This window comes from Equus asinus, chromosome 25, assembly GCF_041296235.1.
Source record: "Equus asinus isolate D_3611 breed Donkey chromosome 25, EquAss-T2T_v2, whole genome shotgun sequence".
Lineage (NCBI taxonomy): Eukaryota > Metazoa > Chordata > Mammalia > Perissodactyla > Equidae > Equus > Equus asinus.
In genome coordinates this window covers 31,863,397-31,885,879 of record NC_091814.1, presented here as the reverse complement: position 1 = coordinate 31,885,879, position 22,483 = coordinate 31,863,397, and the positions used below count along the sequence as shown (strand labels likewise).

The 22,483-nt window shown below is 48.8% G+C and overlaps 1 protein-coding gene across 3 annotated transcripts in view; it reads right to left on the bottom strand.

The window, feature by feature from the left end:
• Positions 1-809: 809 nt before the first annotated feature.
• CAMK1G (calcium/calmodulin dependent protein kinase IG) overlaps positions 810-22,483 on the bottom strand; it is a 29,595-nt gene continuing 7,921 nt past the window's right edge. For 2 of the 3 annotated variants that reach the window (XM_014834943.3, XM_070497133.1), the window contains exons 2-13: positions 19,343-19,463; positions 14,455-14,583; positions 11,623-11,697; positions 9,250-9,388; positions 8,212-8,335; positions 6,771-6,846; positions 5,623-5,735; positions 4,781-4,859; positions 3,176-3,263; positions 2,530-2,954; positions 1,841-1,968; positions 810-1,675 (exon numbers count right to left, since the gene is read on the bottom strand). In XM_014834943.3, the coding sequence (XP_014690429.1) occupies positions 1,878-1,968; positions 2,530-2,954; positions 3,176-3,263; positions 4,781-4,859; positions 5,623-5,735; positions 6,771-6,846; positions 8,212-8,335; positions 9,250-9,388; positions 11,623-11,697; positions 14,455-14,583; positions 19,343-19,434 (1,431 nt within the window). In that variant the 5' untranslated portion in view covers positions 19,435-19,463 and the 3' untranslated portion in view covers positions 810-1,675; positions 1,841-1,877. The remainder of the gene's footprint in view (positions 1,676-1,840; positions 1,969-2,529; positions 2,955-3,175; positions 3,264-4,780; positions 4,860-5,622; positions 5,736-6,770; positions 6,847-8,211; positions 8,336-9,249; positions 9,389-11,622; positions 11,698-14,454; positions 14,584-19,342; positions 19,464-22,483) is intronic. The other variant, XM_070497134.1, reaches the window with a different exon arrangement.

The window sequence follows — 22,483 nt, the reverse complement described above, 5'->3', positions numbered from 1 at the left end:
ACCCTTTTGCCCCCGGGACCCAATGCATTCCATCCTTGATAGACCAGAGGAGCCATTTTCATCTTTGAACAGTGATCCAGTTTCTATTTACGGATGAGGAAATAGACATCCAGAGAAGGAAAGTAAGGTGTCCAAATTCACACAGCTCCTAGAGGCAGCAGCGAGACTAGAGTCTGTGCCTCTTGGGATCTCAAAGAGAAGTTGTAAACAGATATATATGTGTGTGTGGATGTGTATGGGGGGCAAATATGGGAATGGCATGAACACCTGTGTGCTAACCATGGCCCAGGTACTGCTAGGCATTTTGTCTCCATTAACTTCTTGATCATTATTAATCATATTAATTATTTATTGAGTGGTGTGCTAGACACATCATCTGCATCACCTTGTGAAATAGGGGGTGCTGTTGTTCCCATTTGACAGGTAAGGCAACCAAGGCACAAAAGGCTCAGTAACTTCCCCGTGGTCACAGACGTGGCAGGGCAGAGCTGGGCCTCAGATTCTTGTTCATCTAATACAGTCATTAGGAGAATGGATGCTGGAGCCAGACTGTCTGGGCTCCCACGGAGCCGACCCCAAGGGGTTGTTCTGAGGAGTAAATGAATCAGTACAAGGAACTCATGTCACTAGGTGCTTGGCACACCGTGCTCCCCATCCATGTCAGCTATGACCACACCTTGATTCCCCCTGACCTCAGCTCTCCACACACTTTCTACTCCACACAGGCTCAGGAGTCCCTGAGCTGCTTCTGAGGTTGAGAAGAACCAAACGAAGCCTCATAGAGAAAAATATGTCCATTTATTGAGCACAACACTGAGCATGAAGCTGGAGGGGGTGGGGGGCGAGAAAACTCGGGAGGGACAGGAATATTGTGCCTGATTTTCATGGAGAAAAAGGCAGAGCAGAAGCAGGATTAGAATTATTGGTTGAAATTAAAATAGTCAACTTCCAATTTAATTGGGTGTGTGTGTGGAGGGCATCTGGCCCGGATCATAATTCCTCATAGTACTTAGTCACGGATTTCATTCTTTTTCATCTTGGAGGCCTTTGAACTGGGGAGGGAGGGAGGTGGTCCAGAAGTATGTTGCGAGTAGGCTGGCGGGGTCTCGGCGTGGTTGGGAGCTAATGCTGGAGTTAAGGATTTGGACTTTGAGGGCTCACAGGTAGACCATGGAGCTGCCTGTCATTCGTGCAGGTGGGCGGGCAACTGCATTAATGAGCCCATTCTGGCCATGAGGACAAAGGCTTGAGAGGCAGGAGCGAGAGTGTGCTGAGCAGGGAGTCTGGGTAGATGCTCCATATGGCTTTGCTCGGAGAATGTGAGGCAGCCTGGCCAGCCCGTAAGCTTTTCACGACAAACAACACAGACCCAGGCAAGAGCTATCTACGTACACTGCACAGAGCCACGGCACGTAGGGTGTGGGGGCACAGAGCAGGCAGGTCAGGGAGACCTGGAAGCCAGCGGACGCTGCTCCTCCTGCCCGTGGCTTCAATGACGCCTGTGCATCTTGGGGCTCACTCCTGGGCCTTCTCTGAGGGTCTGCCCCAGGCGGCAGCAGTGTGCTGCTTCCGATCTGAAACCGCTCCTGCCAGGCCCTGCTCTGCTTGCCCCCCTTCCTCCCACTGCAGGGTAGACTCCAGGTTTGGAAGGACAGAGAAGAGTTGAACATCTCTCCTGCAGAGGAAAGAGGTTCAGGGTAGGGGTGAGGCTGCCGCCTCTGGCACCCCTCAGACCCTGTCATTCAGACTCTGGATGGGGCTTTCCTTCTGGGACAGAAGCTCTCCTTCCCCCCCACCCCTGTGCCGCCCACCCTGGCCCCCCTGCCTCTGGTCCCCTCACCTGAAAATTGTAGTGACACAGGGCCGGGCTCCAGGGATCACATAATGAGACAGACTCCAGTCTGCCCCGCCCGGCAGTGGGAGCTGCCACTGGCTTTGACTGGCACCATGACCTCTGATTTGAAGTTCCTGGGAAGGAAATGAAGCAACAGGCTATGAAGTCTTTGAGGAAGGAAGAGGAGCTGGGAGGGTTCTCTGTGCCTGTGGCATCCACTCAGCCCTCCCTCTGTGAGGTTCAGAAAGAACAAGCCCTTGCAGAAAAGTCTAATAAGACAACTAAGTCCTGTTCCTGCCCCCAGAACACAGCGGCCCTGGAAACTCAAGGTCAGTGCTCACCATTCACATGCACCCAGTTTCCTGTGGGCATTTATAATCTCTGTTGTTTCACTCAACTTTTACAGTACCTTTATGAGGCAGCCGGAGCAGGTAAATATAATTCAATCAACCCATTTTACAGATGAGCAAACTAGAAACAGAAACAGTGATGGACTTTATGGCCACACAGCTAGGGAGTGGTAGGGACAGTACTGGAAGCATTTCCCTTGATGTCCCATCCAGAGCTCTTCCCACCCTACAGAACATCTGAGCAGGAGAGGCCCTTTGGTCAATTTCTTTCAGCCCCGTTGCCCGAGTTCTTTCAGACCCAGGCTGAGCATGGCTAGACCTCTGACTTTGGCTGAAAATACGTACTGTTTTTTGTTGGCCTTTTTAAGGAGTGTGGGCTCGGAGCAGTAGGAGGACTTCCCTTTGCTCCCAATGCTCAGGCAGCTGGAGCAGCAGCCGCAGGGCCCGATGGCCAGGGGCCCCTGCCGCATGGGCACCAGGCTGCTGCTGATGCGGAGGGAGCCATTGACTAGGCAGTTGAGGGACCTGCCCCCGGGGGCAGTAGGCCTGGGGCTGTGCTTGCAGGGCAGCCGGGTCAGGGCAGGGAGTGCCACATTCTGGTCCAGGGCGGGTGCCTCGGTGATGGTGATCTCAGGGGAGCTGGGTCTCAAAGCCTCTGAGGCTTGAGGGACGGGCGGCCTGTTCTCCACCTCTGGCCGGACACCCGGGCTGTGCAGGTTCATGTGCAGCTTCCTCATGTGGTGCACCACGGCTGCTGCGTTGAAGGCTTGCTAAGGAGACACAAGACCAGCCTCTGGCTCTCTCCACCCTCAGAGGCCCATGAGGCTCAAGCTTTCTCTTTGCCCTCTGGCCTCTTGAAACCCATGTGCCACTTCTCATTTCAGAGAGGGTCCATGGAGCTCCAGTGTCTGCTGGGAGGCTCCAAGGGAAGTCCCTACACCAGCCCCTGCCCCAGCCCCAGCCCACCCACCTCCCCAAGAGGACAACTTACCCTCCACTTGCTCTTGGCAAAGTTCTTCTGGATCTGGAGGCTGACTGACGGGTAGATGTCCCGATGGAGAGCTGTATTTCCGTCAATCCTGTGGACGCAGAGGGGACGACTAGCTAGTGGGTGGCTATGGGAACTCAGCCAGGGAGTGGGCAGGGGTTCTGCACGCAGGTCCAGGTTAAGCCTAGTGGAGAGCCCCAGGAGATGGGCAGCCCACTATAGGAAAGGGCTGGAACCAAGGCTTCTCTGTCCCCTGGGCAGGTCACAGGGGGCCTATGCTTTGGCAAAATGAACAACTTGCTTTAGGGCAGGGTCAACAAACTGCTGCCAGTCAGCCCAATCTACCCGTTGCCTGTTTTTGTAAATAAGGTCTTATGGGGACACAGACACGCCCATTCATCTGGGTACCAGCTATGGCTGCTTCCGTGCTACAATGGCAGAGTTGAGTAGTTGCCACAGAGACGGTATGTCCAGCAAAGCCTAAAATATTTACTATCTGGCTTTCTACACAAACGTTTACTGACCTCTGCATCAGAGGGCGCTTGGGTTGTCACCATCCTTTAGCTCAAAACTTTGCTGAGTATCCACCTCCTCCCAGAAGCCTTCTTCAGTGAGGCCACCGATACAGGCTGCCATCTTCCTGTCCTCCTAGGCTCTCATTTACACATCTCTGTATTCCTCACACGCTTGCCATGTGCGCAGTCCTTGCTAGGCACTTAGGGACCCAGAAGAGTAACAGAGGTACGCCCCCTCTAGGGGCTTTCAGTGTGGATGTGGAGCCTTGTTTCATGTCCTGAGCTAGAGTAATTCACAGTAAGCTGGGTAATTGATAGAGATGGGATGGTCTGTCTGGACTGCAGGAGCCAGGGCTGCAGTGAAGCACGGAGGCTGCTCTGGATCCTAAAGGATGCTACATGCAAGGCAAGAGGCAGGGCATTCTAGGTGATGAAAATGGTGTGACCCAAGTTGTGTTTGGAAAGAGCTTGGAATATGGGGTGGGGGTGGGCATGGAGACAAGTATAGTTATAGGCCTTTCTGCACTAGAGAAGGTGTGTTGGGAATCCTTGGAAATGAAGTTGGAGATAAAGGATCAGGCCAGATTAGGGAAAACCTGGAAAGACAAAGGAATCGAGGCTTGCTATGGTAGGGAGTGGGGAGCTATTGTAAATTCTTGAGCAGGGGTGTAGCATGAAAAAGAGAAGAATTTGAAGATTTTTATTTAACTACTTTACCAATTGGTTGCTTTATGATTATTCTCAAATCACTTCATACAGAGCAAGTTTTGACTACAGACGCTCTGAAGAACAGAACAGAGTTGCCTATTCCTGGGTGTCCCTTGAGTATTGCACCCTAGTGCTGGGTGACAGTGCCTGGCTGTGTCTGCCCCCTGCACTTCACTGGACTACCACGCTGCCACCCAAACTTGCTCGATTAAATGCTGTTTGCATCTCCAGCTGGACCCGATGAACACTGCTCTGCTCCTTGGATGTCGCAACAGAAAACAGCTCAGGGCAAGCAGATTCCAGGGACATGCAATGTGAACGAGTCAGCATGGGTTTTTGGGAGCCACAAGGCTAGGGTCTAGAGCCCACCCCATTCCTCACTCACCAGGGGTGCCTCAAGGCCTTCTCACAGGTGTACCGCACGTTTGGGTCCTTCTCCAGCAAGTGGCAAATAAAATCCTTGGCTAAGGGAAGCAATCAAAGACACAACAACTAAGGACCAGATTTCACGACTGATGGAAATTCACTTCCGGGCTGGTGGGTGGCAGAGAATGCATCTTTAGCTAATCTTCCAAAGAGGCAATTTTAAGAGTCTTAAAAGAGGAAAAAAATTCAAACCACCTAACAACAACCCACCATAAACCACCAAAGACAGGGTCTGTGCAGCCTCACCCACACAGCACTGCAGATACGTCTCTTGTCACGAGGCACCAGCATGCGTGCACGCCACGTGGGTGTACATTTGCACCGATTCAGGGGCCAGAACCCGCACTGGGGCTCACATGTAATTGCTAGCTTTTTCCAGCTCTGATCTCCGCTTAATGGACCCAACAACATTTAATGACTGTCCTCTCACACACAGACACTGCATGCCCTCGGTCTTTTAAAAGGCAAAATGTGGCCTTGGTTTTGCCACTCCTGCCTGGAACACTTCCCTGTGCCTGGCTCTGCCCTTCTGGGTCCTGGTCTAAACTCCCTCCCTCCCTCCCTTTCACCAGGCATGCTGTGGCTCTGCCTCCAGGAAAACAAAAGCATGAAACTTAGATGCAAAGAATTTATTTGTTCTTTGAACCAGATGAAGATTTCTCCACTTTCCTTGGCAGCCTGTTCTGTAAGATTCCCCAGGGACTTTCAAGAGCCAGGACTGTCATCCTTTGTTAAGCTCTTTTCTCTTGGCAATCTCTGCCTTGAGGCTGTTATCTTGTCCTTCAACGGCACTGGCCTTACCTGATTCCGAAATGTCATCCCAGAATGGAGACTCAAACTCATAGTAGCCCTCCTTGATCTTCTCAAAAAGCTTAGACTCAGTTTCTTCATAGAAAGGAGGATACCCACACAACCTGCAGTGGAACAGGAAGGAGGTACGCTACCGAACAACCCCATCAACTCTGGGCCAGCCTCTCCCGTCCGCCCAGCCTTCTACCACATACACAGGCAGGCAGCAGGGTCCCTGACCAGCAGTGTGACCAGGACATGGATCTGCCTCTGATTCAGAAATGATGCAGGTCCCATTGAGTGTCTATGCAAAAGCCAAAGCTTGGGACAGGCAGTCCTGCAAGGCTCCTTTGTATATTATTCCCCCAAAACCCTCACCACGTCTCCTTGTACTTCCCCTGACTCTTAGATGTTGTATAAAATATCTTTAAGAAGGATGATAGGTTGTCCACTTGAATGTAAGTTTCATGAGGGATATTTTAGGCTCTTTTGCTCTTTATTCTTTAGTACCTAAACCAGTGATTAGCACAGAGTAGAAAGTCAATGAATATTTGTTGAGTAAATGAATGAATGAGAGTAATTATTCAATATAAGCTGAGGAAATAGAAAACTGAATCCACGCTGAGGGGTAAATGACTAATAGCAGGTTATTTTCCTCAGAGCAAAGTTTGCTATAGGTAAGGAGGGATGGTGGGAAAGGGTGATGAGTGGGTTTGGAGAAGAGAGCCTGAGGATGTGTGGAGAGGAGCAATGGCCAGGTCCACCCAGGCCATCGAGGTGCCTCGAGCTGACATCACCACAGGCTGAGATGCGAACATCGTGCACACTTGGCTTCAAGCTTGGCATGGCCTCTTGCTTTTTCCTTGCTCATTTAGAGCAGGGCTTAACACATTTATATATAGTAAATGGGGGTGGGGGTGCAGGAAGAGGGTGCTGAACAGGGGGTTCGCACTGAACTCTGGTTTTATAACCTGATGGAGATCAGGACAGGAACCTTTGGAGCTGTGGGCATGAGTCAGCGTGTGTATGTGTATGCACGTGTACCTGCACATGCTTTGGGGGTGGCTGCTGCTTGAGGAGCTGAGACAGGCGAGGGGAGAAAAACGGGTGAACAGGCTCTGAGACTCTTAGGAACTGAACCAAGGCCAGCTTTTACTCACAATATGTAAGTGATGACGCCAATGGACCAGCAATCCACGGCCTTGCTGTAGGGTTTCTGGGCTAATACTTCCGGAGCTGCAGCAAACCAAAGGCAGAGTCAGGGCTGGGGCAAGAGGAGAGGGTTGAGGGGTGAGGGCCAAAGGCCAGGAAGAGGCTTAGAGAAGAGGACTAGGGCAGCCCCTGGGATGGTGTTTCTTCTATAAGACTGAAAACTCCCCTAGTGCAGGGACTGTGTCTCTCCCATCAGACTAAATCTTCCTCCATCAGACTGGAAGGTCCATGACAGGGCCTATGACTCCCCCATCAGACTGGGGATCTCTGGGGCTATGTTTCCCCCATCCCATCAGACCGAGTACTCTCTGAAGGCAGGGGCTGTGTCTCCCCACTCAGTTGGGGGATCCCCAGGGCAGGAACTGTGTGTCTCCCTTCAGACGGTGAAGTCTGCAAAGTAAGGACTGTCTCTCTCCCACTAGACTGGGATCTCCCTTAAGGCAGGCACTGCGTCTCCTCGGTAAGGGAGGAACCCCCAGAGGGCAGGCAGGACCTGTCCCATCAGTCTCTGGTACCTTCTGATGACAGGGCTTAGTCTGCCCTATCAGATGGGGAACTCCATGAGGGAATGAGTCATGTCTTCCTCTCACTGGGGGCTTTGGGGCAGTAGAGAGCTACCTTCTGTATTTACCCCAGATACCAGTGCTTTGGACCCAGTGGGACTCAATCCCTGATGGTAAGTGACTCACCTCTGTTTGGGGAGAGAACAGATTCCCTCTATTCAGTCAGGGTTCTGCTTCCCACTTCCCATCCCCAACCAGGTGATGACTGGCTAAGAAGGAAGGCGCAGGAGTGGGTGCTCTGAGTTTTGGCTTTCCCCCCATGGATCTCAGGAATGCTCTCACCTGGTAACTTGCCTGCTCTTACTTTTTGGGAGGCCCATTTCTGCCAGTGTCCTAGGATGTTTCCTTGGATATATATTTGAGGGCCCATATCTGGGTTCCTCAGATTCAAACTCAACACTATACCTCCAGGATACCAATAAGTGGGAGTCTGAGGTCTCCTCTAGAGGGGGAGAAAGGAAAGGGGGGCTAGTGGTCAACCTGCCAACAATATAATGATCGCTGGGTTTGTGATTTTGTCTCTGCCCCTGGTCTAGCTGGAAGACAAAGGCAGGAAGTCTGTCTGTAAAAGTGAGAGACAAAGTAAAGGCAGGGGCTGTGGGAAGGGCTCATTTGCAGGCTGTCTCAAAGATGTAGGGTTTGGGAGCAGTAGGGGTAGTTCCAGAGAGAGATGGATTGGCTGGCCCTAAACCTCATAAGTGAATGCTTTACCTGGATGGCCCCTGAAGTTGAACCCTGTCTCCCCACAACCCCTCTTCTCTGTGAATAATATCCATGTGGTTGAACATAGCCAACTGGTCAACCTCCTTCCTGCTCCCAGACTCACCCACATAGCCTGGGGTCCCGCAGGCGGTGGACATGACACCACTCTGCTCCATCTTAGACAGACCAAAGTCTGTGATCATGATCTTAGAATTCTCTTCAGGAGTGAGGTACAGCAGGTTTTCAGGCTGTGGGAGAAGAGAAATATCACGTAGTATAGGACATAATCACCTGAAACACACGTTTCTTTCCATCCCCCCAGTGTGTAATTTTTTAGGAAGCTGCAGCCTGGGCTCCTGACTTCAAGGCCAAGCTCATCTCCCCCTATTCCTCCCTCCTTCTTCCTACCTGCACCCTCATGCCCTGCACTTCAGCATTCTGTATTCTGCTTATGGTCTCGACTTTGCTCAGCTTTGTAGCCATCAATGTCCTAATCCCTTCCTTTCCTCATCCCCAACTACTCCAAGACTCTTTGTTTGTTTGAAGATTGGCACCTGCGCTAACATCTGTTGCCAATCTTTTTTTTTTCTTCTCCCCAAAGCCGCCCAGCACATAGTTGTATATTCCAGTTGTGAGTGCCTCTGGTTGTGCTATGTGGGACACCGCCTCAGCGTGGCCTGATGAGCGGTGCCATGTCTGCACTCAGGACCCGAAGCAGTGAAATCCTAGGCCACCAAAGCGGAGTGTGCGAACTTAACTGCTTGGTCCCAGGGCCGGCTCTGAGATTGTTTGTTTTTTGAGGAATTAACCCTTAGTTCATTGTCTCTGATCTCTCTAAAGTCTGGCACATGCCTGAGGCAATGTTGATCCTCAGTAAGTATTTATTACACTTGATTTTGACTATGGCTGGGTTCAAGAAACATATGGTTGATTTTGGTATCCTAATAGAGTGAGGCCTAGCGAAAAGTTCATGAAAAGGCTTGGGTACAAATTAACAATGATTCTTCAGTCAACCAAGATTTGTTTAAGGAATCTGAGGGCAGAAGGGGCCTTATTCTATTCATCCAACCCTCTCATTTTACAGAGCTTAGACTGCCCAAGACCCATGCAGCTTCCTAAAGGGTCATTCTTTGTTTCCCACCAAGGACTCCCGCCTGGGCACCTTTAAGTCTCTGTGGACGATGCCATTCTCGTGGAGGTATTTCACTGCTGACAAGACCTGCTGGATCACCAGGCTGGCATCCTTCTCTGTGTAGACACCCCGCTCCAGGATCCGGTCAAAGAGCTCCCCACCAGAAACACTGGGCACAGGGCAAAGACAGGCATCCAGTTGTTAGTTCATGTCAAAGGGACATGAATGTGTTTGTTCTGTAGCCAGGGGCTCACAGCTGCGGTGGAACAGGCAGGTGCCCACAGACCATTATTCGAGGGATGCAAGGAGGACCACCCCAATTTTAGAACCCCTCCTTTGGGTGTTTGAATGATGTCATTAGTGAGTCATTTCTTTGGGCCACAATTAACCTCTCCCTGGAAACTTCCTTTAAAATGCAAAATGCTCCTGGATAGGGTCTAGCAAGGAGCCGATAATCCCTTATTGTGGACATATTTCTTAGCTGCTTTCTTTCCTGGCCTAGGACACAGGAAGCCATGATGAAAAGGAGAGGTGAAACTGGAGTCAGGCAAAGTAGGCAAGAGAGGGTGTGCAAAGAGAGTAACTGCTTAAGCCATGATTTCTTTCCTCATTTTGGAAAATTGGGCTACCTCAAGCTGGAATTATGGGGTGGAGCTCTGGTGGTGTTTTGAGGCTCAAATGACATGGTATCTTAGGACTCAGGGGAGCTTTAAGATCAAGTCCAGCCCTCAACTCTTGAATGCCACCTACACAATTTTTTTGCCAAGAAGTTTCTGGTCAGTACTGGAACATCTCAGTGGTGGGGAACGCCCTACCTCCTAAGACAGACTATTCTATCTTTTGTCACTTTCTCAATATTTTTATATATTTTGATGGCACTCAACTGTTTATATCAGCAGATATCAATTCCGCCCATTAGCGCCACACAGAACAAGAATACCATCCTTCCACATGAATCTTTTCAAGTATGTGAAGACAGTGAAATGCTTTCCTGAGGCCTCCTCTGGGATAAACATCCCAGACTACTTCAACCATGAGCCAGAGTTTCCAACCCTCTCACCGTCCATCCTCCCTTCCCACTGTTCCATCGGATGTGGATAGGCACACATGACAGGATCATAGTTATGAGGGCATAGACTTCTCCCAACAGAATGCACACATCTTACTCCTTTCGTTTCTGTCTTGCATCTCTGTCTTGGGCTCTGCTATAGGGGCTGCAGGCCCATGAGAAAGATACTCTTTGTACACAACTACAAATTCCTGACTAGGAGTGGCCTGGGCCCTGGAGCTGGCCCTCTAGTAGGCTTGGTGGCTCTTCAATGACATCTAAATCCGCCCAGTTCCCTGTTTCCCCTTAGCTGTCTGAATGACTATGTGCTAATTCTGTTGACTTGGCCTCATTAAGGTGCCACATGGTCCCTGCTCATTTGTTAGTGCAGCTCTGGGCACCCCCAACCTCACTCCCATGATTGCTACCTCTAGTCACTGGGCCTCAGGCAAGCCTAGGAGTTAATAGGCTGCTTAGGTCTGAGTTAGCTCATTAAAATTTCTGAGGAATCAGCCTGTCAGTCAAAGCACTGCATCCAGCTACACTGAAATTGCAGAATGATGAGTGTGTGTGTGTGTGTGTGTGTGTGTGTGTGTACTTTATAAATAGAAGTGTCTCTGAGCCCAAGACTGAGTCCTCAGGAGCACTGACCAACCCCTACAGCAGTCACTCTCAGGCAGAACTCTCCTCTATATATGACAATGATGCAGAAATCTTCATAATGAGGTACCATTTCTGTCCCACAGATGGACATACACAATCACAGCCTGTTTTAACTTTGGGTGGCTCCCTTTTGAGAAAGTCATTCTCTATATTGAATTGAAACTTATCTATCTATGGCTTCTATTCCCACAGTAATTTTACCCTGGAGTGAGGTTAAAACTTTTAATATCCAGTTTGATGGACATGGACAGAGTGGTCAAAATGGGCTCAAGTCATTGTGCCAGAGAAGGATTCTGGAGGCCCCTGCTATGCCAGGCATTACCCCTTCAGCTACAGGTTTGTGGGGAGGTCCAAAAAGTCTGCGAGGAGGGGCTGGGGCAGCAGGGGAGGATAGATGGGTTGGAGTTCCAGCTAATTGCTGGCTGGTGGGAAATATTTTAACAACTGGTGAGGCTAAACTGGAATGTACCGACTCAATAATCAGCCCTAGTTTTACCTGTTGGCCCACACAGAACATGTCTACGACCAGAGGCACACTGAGCCTCAAAGAACTCTTGGCATTTCAGAGCCTCTTGAACTAATTCTGGATTTTGTCTTTTAATCACCATCCTTCCTTCACCACCGACCAGCCTCCTCTAGGCCTCCCAGGCCCCACGAGACGTCTGTGGAGGAAGCGGGTCACCTTCACTTACAGCTGCATGACCAGGTAGTAGTGGGTGGTGCTCTCGTAGATGTCCTCCAGGGTCACGATGTTTTCATGCTTGATCCTGGGGAAAAGTAAAAGTCATGGTGAAAGGTATGTGGCTTAGGTTGTCCAGACAAAGCTTGCAGACCCAGCCCAGCTGGACTTTTATTTCTGTTAGAGACTTTTGGTGACAATGTTTAGGAAGATCACGTCCTTGTGAAGCCTTCCTAATAAGTAGGCAGTCACGAAGAAATCCCAGAGGAAAGATTTCCAGAGTGGCATTCCATCCCTATTTTTGAATGGATAACTGATTATCCTCCCTTTAGGGAACAAACATTTCATTGTTACTTTAGGAATCTCTTTAAACTTTACCCAAGAAGAGAGCTAAAAGAACCAAGGAAGACTAAGGGAACGCCCAAAACTAGGTTATTCTATAAAATGGGTACCCAGATCTCCTTCAGAAGCATCACATGAAGAAAGTTGACTGCAGCACGAGGGATTCAAGTTAACTAAGCCTCCTCCTGAGTAATCATGGAGGAAGTGTTGCAAAACTATTGTTCCAGGATACTGTGAGAAGCAGGGCAGATGCCCGTTCTGGGGGTCAGTTCTGTGGGATGCCTTAGACCAGTGATTCTCAACCAGGGGCTATTTTGTCCCTCAGGGGACATTTGACAATATCTAGAGACATTTTTGTCACGACTGAGGAGGGGGGAAGTGATATTGGCATCTAGTGGGTAGAGGCAGGAATGTTGCTAAACATCCTGCAAGGCACAGGATAGCCACAACCCAACAAAGAACTCTCTGGTCTAAAATGTCAATAGCGATGCAGTTGGGAAACCTGGCTCTTGATTTTCTCTGCCTGGGATTCCTCAGAGGGTGAGGCAAGCAGAACGATCATATTAACTGGGGCCTTGGTTTCCCAGGCAGCAATTCTGCACATCCTGTGCCGGAAGACAATTTCTAAGAAGTTTTACTCATGGCTGTGCAGCACAGGGGTTAAGACCTTAGACTTGACTTCAGTTGGGTCTGAGTTCAGATCCGTCTTAGGCACTTACTAAACTTCGGCTGGCTTACCCAAATCTTCTAAGCTTTACTTTCCTTGTCTACAAGGTACATCTCTCTTCTAGGATTATATCAGGACTAAAAAGGTATTGCATGTCAAATGCTTAGTACAGTGCCTGGGGAATAACAAACACATAATCAATAGCAGCTATCATCTTTAAGATATTTCTAAAATATAGACCTCTTGTGGTGGTTACACAATGGATTCAATTACGCTTAGAAGTTGACAATGCTAACACTAATTTATCATTGATTCACTCAGTGAACAAATATTTATTGAGCACCTATGCTGTTAGGGATTGATGATACAAAGCAATGATAAGAAAGACCAGCATAGTCTTTGTTCTCTCTGAGTCTACAGTCTCTCTCTGCTCTGATCTCTCTGGAGCCCAGACCTGTATCTCCAACATCCTCCCAGACACCTCCATGTAGAGATAGGTGGATATTTATATTCAATATGTCTAATCAATTTTTTTTTCTATTTCCTCCTTCCAAGCCTACATATCCTTTTTGTTCTCTATCCCAAGCAATGATATTACTGTGCACTTAATCATTCAATCTCAGGGCCATTTTTAATGCTTTTCTCTTTTACATTCTTATCAGCCAACCCCAAACCCAATCACTTCTCTCTTTGAAATGTCTCTTGAATGCAGTCTCCTTGCCACCACATGATCCCACCACTACCTTTGCTTGTATCCTCATCCCTTGCCTAGATTATTGAGAAAGTCTTGTGACTGGTCTCCCATCCTGTAGGCTGGCATCCTCCAGTCCATACTCACCATGCGTAAGAGGGATGACTCTAAAATATAAACCTGATCATGTGATTCCTTCTGTAAGACCCTTTGATGACTTTTCTCTGTCCATGGATAAAGTCAACACTCTTGATCATGACATCCAAGACCCTTTATAATGAGGTCCCGCCGATCGTTGTTTCATCTCCTGTCCCTTGGTGGTACTCACTCTAGGTTAAGGGGTTTCCAGTACTAACTCTTCCCCAACATCCCTTGCACTTCCATGAGTCTATGTCAAAGTTTATGCTACTCTCAGCCTGAATTCCTTTTCTGCACTGCTCCTCCCGCCTCCACAAAATTCAAGGACCCTCTTCTTTGAAAATGTACTTAATAATCGATACTCATGAAAACACACATGTAGGCAGAATAAACGTCTGCTCCAAACCCTGCCTTCTGTTAGTGTGGCTCACATTCAACTGGATTAGAATTTGTTACGAGCAGCTTTGTTTCTGCCCAGAAAATGTGAGCCTGAGGGTAAGGAATTTTGTCAGCCTCATTCTTGTGGCGCTGATGCCTAACACAGTTTTGGCACATGTAAGAGGTCTACAAGGGTTTGTTATATGAGACCTGCTGTAACCGTCCGATGATTTGTTAGTGTAGCCTCTATCATGATGGTTGGGGTGCTGAACCTACATTTGCCCTGGTATAAACTGAGGCTAATTTCCAAATCTTCCTTCATTATTGATTCTTCCTCGTATTGGCCCTCAACTGACTTTTGTTCCTTTAAGCTAATTACTCTCTGGTCAACACGTGCAAAGCTGTTCTGCTACCAGTTCGTTCACTAGTCAATTTGCTGGGGGCAAAAAATCAGCCAAGACAGCTGTCTGGCTAAACTTAGCTGATTGATCAAACTAACCCATCAGCGCAATCAAAGGGAGCAACGCTTTTGGGTGTGGAAATCCAGCCCTAGTCCTTCTCGAAGGTCATTTGTGAAGGAAATGTTGTGATCCCACAGTTGTACCTGACCAACCCTAAGACGCACTCACTTTTTCAACACGGCGATCTCATTCTCCAGGCTGCTGTCCCGGAAGGCAGGGGACTTCTTGATGCACTTCAGGGCAAAGAGCTTCCCAGTCACCCTTTGCTTCACCAGGAAAACTTCGGAAAAAGCTCCTCTGAGTAGAAGACACCAGGAGACAAAAATTAGTCCTGGCTGGCTAGAGAACATTGCCGGAGGCAAAACCAAAGGGCAGGTGAAGGAAGGTGGTTGGTAATTAGTTTCCATTGTCCTTCCAGTACCTGATGAGCTGCAGTGACGGCAGAGCCTACCTGATTTGCCATTGTGTCCTTTCTTTCATATCATGTGGGAAGGAAAAGATTCTACTACAGACACAGGGACTAGGTAGTTGCTATTTCCTGGTTCTATAATTTGAGAATGACTCCCAGAGACTGCTTCAGCTATGGAGAGATTTCTCCACTTGGCAAACCCATTAAAGAGAGGCCACTGCAGAGTCTATGTGCTTTGTGGCACACTGGAATGGCAGTTGGAGGTAGCACTGGGGGACAGGGCTCAGACACAGTGAGCAAGAAAAGACTCCTGGATCAGTTTTAGATGGTGATAATCACCTTGAACCAATGATCAGAGGCAAGGGGCTGAGCATCCTCTATTCAGCAGGATCTATGAGAACAAAAGACAGAACCCAGCAGCTCTGGGGCAGGCTTTCTGAAGATGAAGAAGATGGAATCCAACGGAAACACATGGTAGGATTCCAACTTAGGGGCTTCTTGGTTTGAAGGAGGTCCTCTGGAGACCAGGCCATCAGAATAGCAGTTAACTAGAGGTGGATGCTGGAGCCTGATTGCTGATGTTAGAATCTCAGCTTTTTGGGTGACAAGCCACTTAACTTCTATATACCCAGTTTCTTTGTCTGGAAAGTGGGAATGTCAATAGTTTCTGATTCACAGGGTTGTTTAGAAGATTAAATGAGTTAATATATGTAAAGTGCTTAAAAGCCTTCCTGACATCTATTAAACCAGATGTGTTAGATACTATTATTGTTATTACTATTATCATTTGAGTATCATTAGGGAGAACACCTGGTAGTGATGAGAGAAGAGAGGGTTTAAGTGAGGAAACAGCTGAGGCCTGCTCGCCCCTGCCATCTGGATATTCTAGAATGCAGGCCAATAGCACTCAAGCTGTGTAAGGACTTTCAGAATCTGCATTAGAAAGTACTCGGTGCTTCCTGTGTCTGAGCTTTCCGTTTCCCCAGCTGCCCTTGGAAGTGAGTTAATCAGAGCCTTCAGAGCTTGCTCCCTTCATTCATTTATTCACTCCTCTCTTCAATCAGGGTTTATTGAGCATCTACTGAGTCCTAGACACTGGAGAGAAAGAGGTAAGTATTTCTGCTCTTAAGGAGCCTGTAGCCAACTGAAGAAACAGACAAATAAGCAATTCACATTTGATTTGAAAAATGTTATCCGGTATTCAATGAAAGCTTGTGGAGCTGACAGAACCTCTCTGTGTTTGGCACTGGGATCAGTGCTGGTCTGGCTTAGAATCTAGTGTAAGATATAGACACGTACAGATAAGCAGGGTGTATTATGAGACCACAGGAAATGGACGCTGCTCTGGTTGGGCAGGTTGTACACTGCACACCTCCAGCAGATGCCATTCACCTTGGAGCCTCTGTACATTTTCATACAATAATTATTACAACATTTTTTTCCTCCGGTAGACAGCAGCCCAGAGAAAAGGGCACTCTTTCCTAGTTTGTACAATGTGACCACTTGGGATAGCTGAGGAGCACATAATTCATGACCCTCTGACTTAAGAACACCCTGAGCTCAGTTTTAAGGGATGAGTGAGAGTTAGCCCAATTGAAAAACAAATTGGAAGTGATGTTTCGGGTGGGAGTGAGGAAGCATGAGAAAAAGCATGAAGGTGCAGAACAGCAGGTAGGGGTGGGGCTGCCAGAGGGTCGTCCAGCACCGTTTGTGAAGTATAAGGCAGGGAGTAACGGGAGATGAAAGGGGATGGACACCAGGTCCTACGCCTGGATGCTTATGGAAAATGCTCCACAAATGTCTGTGTAATGAATGGATGGATGAATGGATGATGGATGGATGTGTGAGAAATTTGGCCTGGGATTAGATATGTGTTGTGCTCATCTTTAGACCCTACTTTCCTTATCTGTAAAATGAGAGAATTGAATCACCTGGCCTTAAAGATTCCTTGCACCTGTGACACTCTAGGCTCCACTTTCATAATTCTCCCTTCCATCTGCGCCTTTAGAACCACTCATGGATGGTCCCATGCTTTCAAAGCTGACACCCGCTCTGGCTACTCTTTTGGAATGAGATCAGATTAAGGCTTTCAGGGGTGCCATTTGCATTGCAGTGTATATAAATGGCACCTCCTAGAATTGTGCAATTTGAAATGGTGTTACTACTCTTTTGCCTGAGGCTGTTTTATACAGTGTGTGTGAGTGCGTGTGTGTGTGTGTGTGTGTGTGTGTGTGTTTGGAGTGTGTCTGGCAGGGCAGGGAGAGGATTAGAAGACTAAATTGTGCCATCTGTCAGATTGGGGAGCAGAGAGCTAGCTTTGAGAGGGCAAGGTTGCTCGGGTCAGAAGGCAAGACAGGCAGAGCCTTCAGAACCAGGAATGCTTGCTGCGATAGAACGTGGTTTGTGTTTCCTACTCTGAAGAGCTCTCTACTCTTGCTGGAAGCCTGGGTGCTGGCAGAGGTGGTGGACGAAATCAAGGAGAAAAATCTCTTCCTGGGAAGTGAGAAGAGGAGGTCTGGGACTTGGGTGACATACCCCCTGCTATGGACTAGCTCTGCCCGTTGTCCCTACGGCTGCCCCAGGCCACTGGAATTGTGGATGGTTTCTGAGCAGATTTAGCAAAAGCCTATTCTCCCTGGTGGGTTGTTCCAGAGGAGCTGAGGACCAGAGAGAAGAGATCTTTGTCATGGGATTCTGGTGCACCCTGATCAAGGGAAGCTGCTTTGCCCAATGGCTCCCCACTCCACAGCACCTCAGCTTGGCGTCTGCATCCTCGGGCTGCCTGTCCCCCTCCTGAGCACCGCAGAGTTGCCTTCTCTTTTTACCCTTTGCCCAGCGCTAACCACTGCATCAGCTGTGACTTGCCTCCTGTCTTGTCCTCCCATTGCCCTCAAATCAGTGCAGGGCTGGGTGTGTTAGAGCCACCAGAGGCACTGAAAATAAAGATTTCTGGCCACTGGGTCCTATCTCCCCAAATCCTGGTGTAGCAGGTCTAGGACCAGGAATCAGTATTTTTAAAAAGTTACCTAGGTTAAAATATTAGGGAATTATTAATTTTTTTGAGCGTGACAATGATATTGTGGATTTGGAAGACAAGGCCTTTATTCTTAGGGGATGCAGATGGGAGGATTCAGAGGTGATGCGTCATGATGTATGCAACCTGTTTACAAATTGTTCAGTGAAGTGTGTGTGTACGTAGAGCAAGCACAGTGAAATGTTAATGATTTTTGAATTTAGGTGGTGGGTATGTTGGTGTTCACTGTACTATTACTTTACCTTTTATTGACTTAAACATTTTCACAGTTAAAAGTCCCTGGGTGACTCTGTTGTAGCCCTAGGTTTAGCGGCTGCTGTGGCAGACTTCCTTGAGCTCCATGAGGACAGTGCATGTCTGTCCCCTGACAGTCCTACAGCACAGTGAATAAGCTCTTGTCAACTTGGGCATCCTTCTCCCCCTTCTCTTGACTTTTGGGATGCTTAGAAAATCATTTCTGATTCACTCATCAGTCTTGTCTCTCCCTCTTGCCAAAAACCCCTTCTCTAGCCACCCCCGTCTTGGCAAAGGGCCTTGATGGAGGACCAATGCTCTGATGACCAGCGCCTCCACTGAGATCCTTGTGTGTGCAGAGCCCAACACTTGTCTGGGCAGGGAGGGCTCAGAGGCCACCTCTCAGGGCTGAGCCTGGCTCCTCTCTGTCTACAGCTGAGAGCGTGGGCAGCCGTCATTGCCTGAGGTCATTGCCTCCCAGCCAAGGCAGAGGGAGCTAAACTTAGCCAGAGTTGGCTAAAGTGAAAGCTCGCTTGAATGGACAGCCCACTAACTGCCCCTCACTTCCCCAGGCCCAATTAGCCCAGACTAATTAGCTGAGCAGCTGGGGTTCTGGGGCAATGGGAGCTGGTGGCCCAGAGCTGCTGCCAGCCTGCGTCAGAGACTGCGACCTCCCGGAGGAAAGGCAGGACTAAGTGGAGAGTCAGCTCCAGACAAGCTGTCTCTGCTCCTCGAGCCGTGTAATCGTTGTCAAGGGGCAGGCGCAGACACCATGGAGGCTGGTAGGAGTTTGGGCTACAGCGTGACTTTATTTTTCCAACATGGCACTTAAATATGGAGCAGAGAGGATGGTGGTGGTGGGGAACTGATTCGGGTGTGTGTAGCCCTTCAGCTCCCTGAGCCTCAGAAGCCCCTTCTCTTCCATCTACAGCAGACCTGTTGGCGTTGAGCTGCTTACTGCCAGGAGAAATGGAGAAGCTGGGTGAGGAGGCCCAGGGAAGTTCTAGGTCACTGAATCTCTGGAAATGCTCCAGAACTCTTCTTTCTTGCCACCAGGGCAAGAACTCACAGGTTGTCACAGATCTGGAAGTAGAGTGAGGGTCACTGGGGAAGGAGGGGGCTCAGGTGGTAGAACCTGAGGGAAAGGCCTGGTATTCCCTGAGGGCTCCGGAGTATTAAATCATCTTCTGTATTACCCCAGGGACCTTCCCTACTCTAACCCCAAGGCCCCTTCTCGACCTCCCAGGTCCCTCAGAGCTATTGATATGATGTCACAGCAGCACAGCCCCCGTTTATCAGTTGCTGCTTGCCCAGAACAAGTCTTTTCTAGCTCCCCACAGCCAGCAGCCCAGCCTCCCCATCTCAGCCCCAGGACTCACGAGCCCAGCACTTCCATGAAGATGAAGGTTTTCCGGATGTTGGTGGTCTGTTTCTTCCAGGAGCTGCAGTCATCTTCTTCCTTTCGACCCATTGCCTCCAGAGTTGAAGCTTCTGGGGATGCTTTGTTTGAGGAAGGGAGGGAGGGAGGAAAGAGAGGGTCTGATCAGCTAATTTTTCAAATAAGATGAGAACTAGTAGTACAAAGAATCTAAAATTCTCAATTCTACGTGGAATAACTAGAAGGAAGAATTAGGAGTGAAACCTGGATAACTGGCGAAAATAAGACTATTCTCTTCACTTGCTGTCTAAATTACTGGACATCTACAAATGTATGGAACGTCTACTCCCTGCCCTTGTGCTGGCCAGGTGCTCGAGCTGTTTAGAGTCTGGTAGTGGAAGTTCCATTTCGTACCTATGTGCTGAAGGGCAATAACATGTACATGGATAGATCAACATGGGAATATCCAGCTTGAGGGGAGTTGAGCTGAGCTGAGGTGTTTCCTGTGTTACAGGGGATCACCAAGGTGTTTATTCAGACCATGGAGTCGGCCTGTCTTCCTTTCTATTATCACAGCTCTATGATCTCCTCCTCCTGCCTCTCTCCTACCTGTTATGGGTTAGACGAATGAATGGCAGATGAATGAGCATTGTGTTCCCTCTGTAACTCCCACAACATTGAGCACAGTGCTGGGAAATAGTTATTCATTAAAATCTGAATTGAATCTTGTCCTAACTTTATGTCAGAGTTCTGGAGTTACCAGATGCATTCAATCACACCTATAAGGTTCTGGATATGTACTGATGGGCAACAAGGATGATGGCCCTGCCCTCCTGGGCTGGCAGGCTGGAGGAGACAGGCAACAAGCAAGTAAACTAACATGCATATGGTGACAAAGTGTGGGGTTTTATCATGAAAGATAAAATCTGGGCTTGTGAGAGGGATTGGCAGGGAGGGTCTTCTTTCAATGAAAGTCAGGGGAGGCCTCTCTGAGCAGGTCATCTTTAAGCTGAGACTGCAAGTTTGTTAAGGAGCCAGCCAAACATAGAGTGTACAAAGGAGCATTTTGGCAGAAGGAATAAAATGCAAAATTTTGCCCAAGGGAGGAAAAGAGCATGAAGGGACAGTGTGACTGGAGCAGAGTGAACTCTGCATGGCATGGGGTGGTGAGACGGCAGGGAGAGGCAGGCAGAGGACAGACCATACAAGGCCTTAGAGACTCCGTTAAAGATCCTGGATTTTCTTCTAAGCGAGGCTGGAAGACATTGAAGGATTTTTAGCAAGGGGGTTAAATTACACGACTGATGTTTTAAAGAGCTCACTCTAGTTGCTCTGAGGAGAAGGGAGTGGAGGGGGCAAGAGCTGATCCATGGAAACCAGGTAGGAGGTGGAAGTCTAGGAGAGAGCTGATGGTGGCTTGGACAACGGTGATAGTGAAGGAGAGAAGTAAGTGGACCCGGGATATGTTCTGGGGGTCCAATTATCTATGATACCAGGTGATGTACCTACATTGGGGTGAGAGAAGTCTAAGCTGACTGTCACATTTCTGGTAGGAGCATCGGGAGGTGATGGTGCCTTTACTGAGGTCATGAATACTAGAGACAAGCATGTACTTGGGGTGTGGTTGGGGGGGTTGGAGAAAAATCTCTGTTCCCTAGGGTACTCCACCCTAGCTATCTCTACTACAGCTGGATGGCAGGGGTACTGAGCGTCTGGGAGTGATGGGTGAGACACCATTTCTGCCAACACCCTCTCCCCCATACTCCTTGGACCTGACAGAGAAGTAAAGAATATATCTAATAGCTGCCCCTCTTAGGCAATGACCCTCCTTCTCCATTTGAAAAAGTGCCTGCAGAATCTACGAGATCTTCTAACAGCCTCAGAACAAAGAGAAAATTTGTGCCTCCACAATTTATCATCAGGTAAAGAGCGTAGGTTTGGAGGTCAACCTGAGTTCAAATCCTACCTCTGCTCGTTAAACGGCCTTAGGCAAGTTATTAACCTCTTTGAGTCTATTAACGCATTTGTAATATTGAAACAAATCGCCTTATGATTATGGTGATGGTTAAATAAAATAGTGTGCCTAGAGAATTAGCACATTGTCTCACACATGTTAAACAGTTGTAACAGATAATATTTGGGGGATGTTAAATTGATGTATTTTCATCCCTGGTAATCCCCATCTGCAGGACTCATGTCATGAAACAGTTTCCATAGGATAGAGGAAAACCTCCTCTACCATTAAGACACAACTATGAGACTTAAGACCCTGGAAATAAGAAGAACGTGACACAAAGTGAGGTCCTTGCTAGAGGAAGAGATGTGGGAAGACCGATACTTTTGGCCTAAGTGGATCCTGGGAAGGAGATGGGGGAGACAGACGGTGTAGTTGTCAGAAGCACACATCTTTCCTTTCACTCTCTTGGAGTAAAACATCCCTCCAGGAATGGGGGTGACTCTCCATCACCATGGGATGGGTGGGCTTCCGGGGACCCTGCTGGTGGGAGACTACAAACCTAGGAGGAACTCTGACTGCAGCCACATCTAACGGGGTATAAGTAATCATGAGGTGGGCCTGGAGGAAGGAGATGAGCAAGACAGTGCCTCGTGACCTGCAGGGACTCCAGAAAGTCCCCTGGGCCTGTGGGAGCTGAAGCCAGCTTGTACTAGCTCATGACAGTCAACTGTGCATGTCTCTTCCCAGCTCCACGCTTCATGGCCTCATGTTGTTAGCTTGAAATCCACCACAGTGGGAGTATTTACACCATGGAAACAGGCAAGTGCTACAATTATGGCTTCTCCTTCACTCCTCCACCACCCCCCGAGAACCAGTCGTTAAACATTTACCAGCTCACCTCTGCCCACGGCCCTGGTGACGGGAGGGAGAGCTGCTCGTGGGCCTGTCACCTGGGGTCCAGAAGAAGAGGTGGCTGCAATCAGGCTTATCAAGTGGAAACAAAGGGCTTGGATCAGGGCCTTTTGTGGAGGGTGTCAGCATGACAACTTATGGGCCAGATGGGCCAGTACACCTAGAGGTCACTAGTCAGCCTCTGGTGAGATCCCAGAGGACTGTGGGCTCCATGGTCCCTGATAAGTCTGAGACCCCTTCTCCATACCACAGGCAGGTGAAGCAAGCACCTTA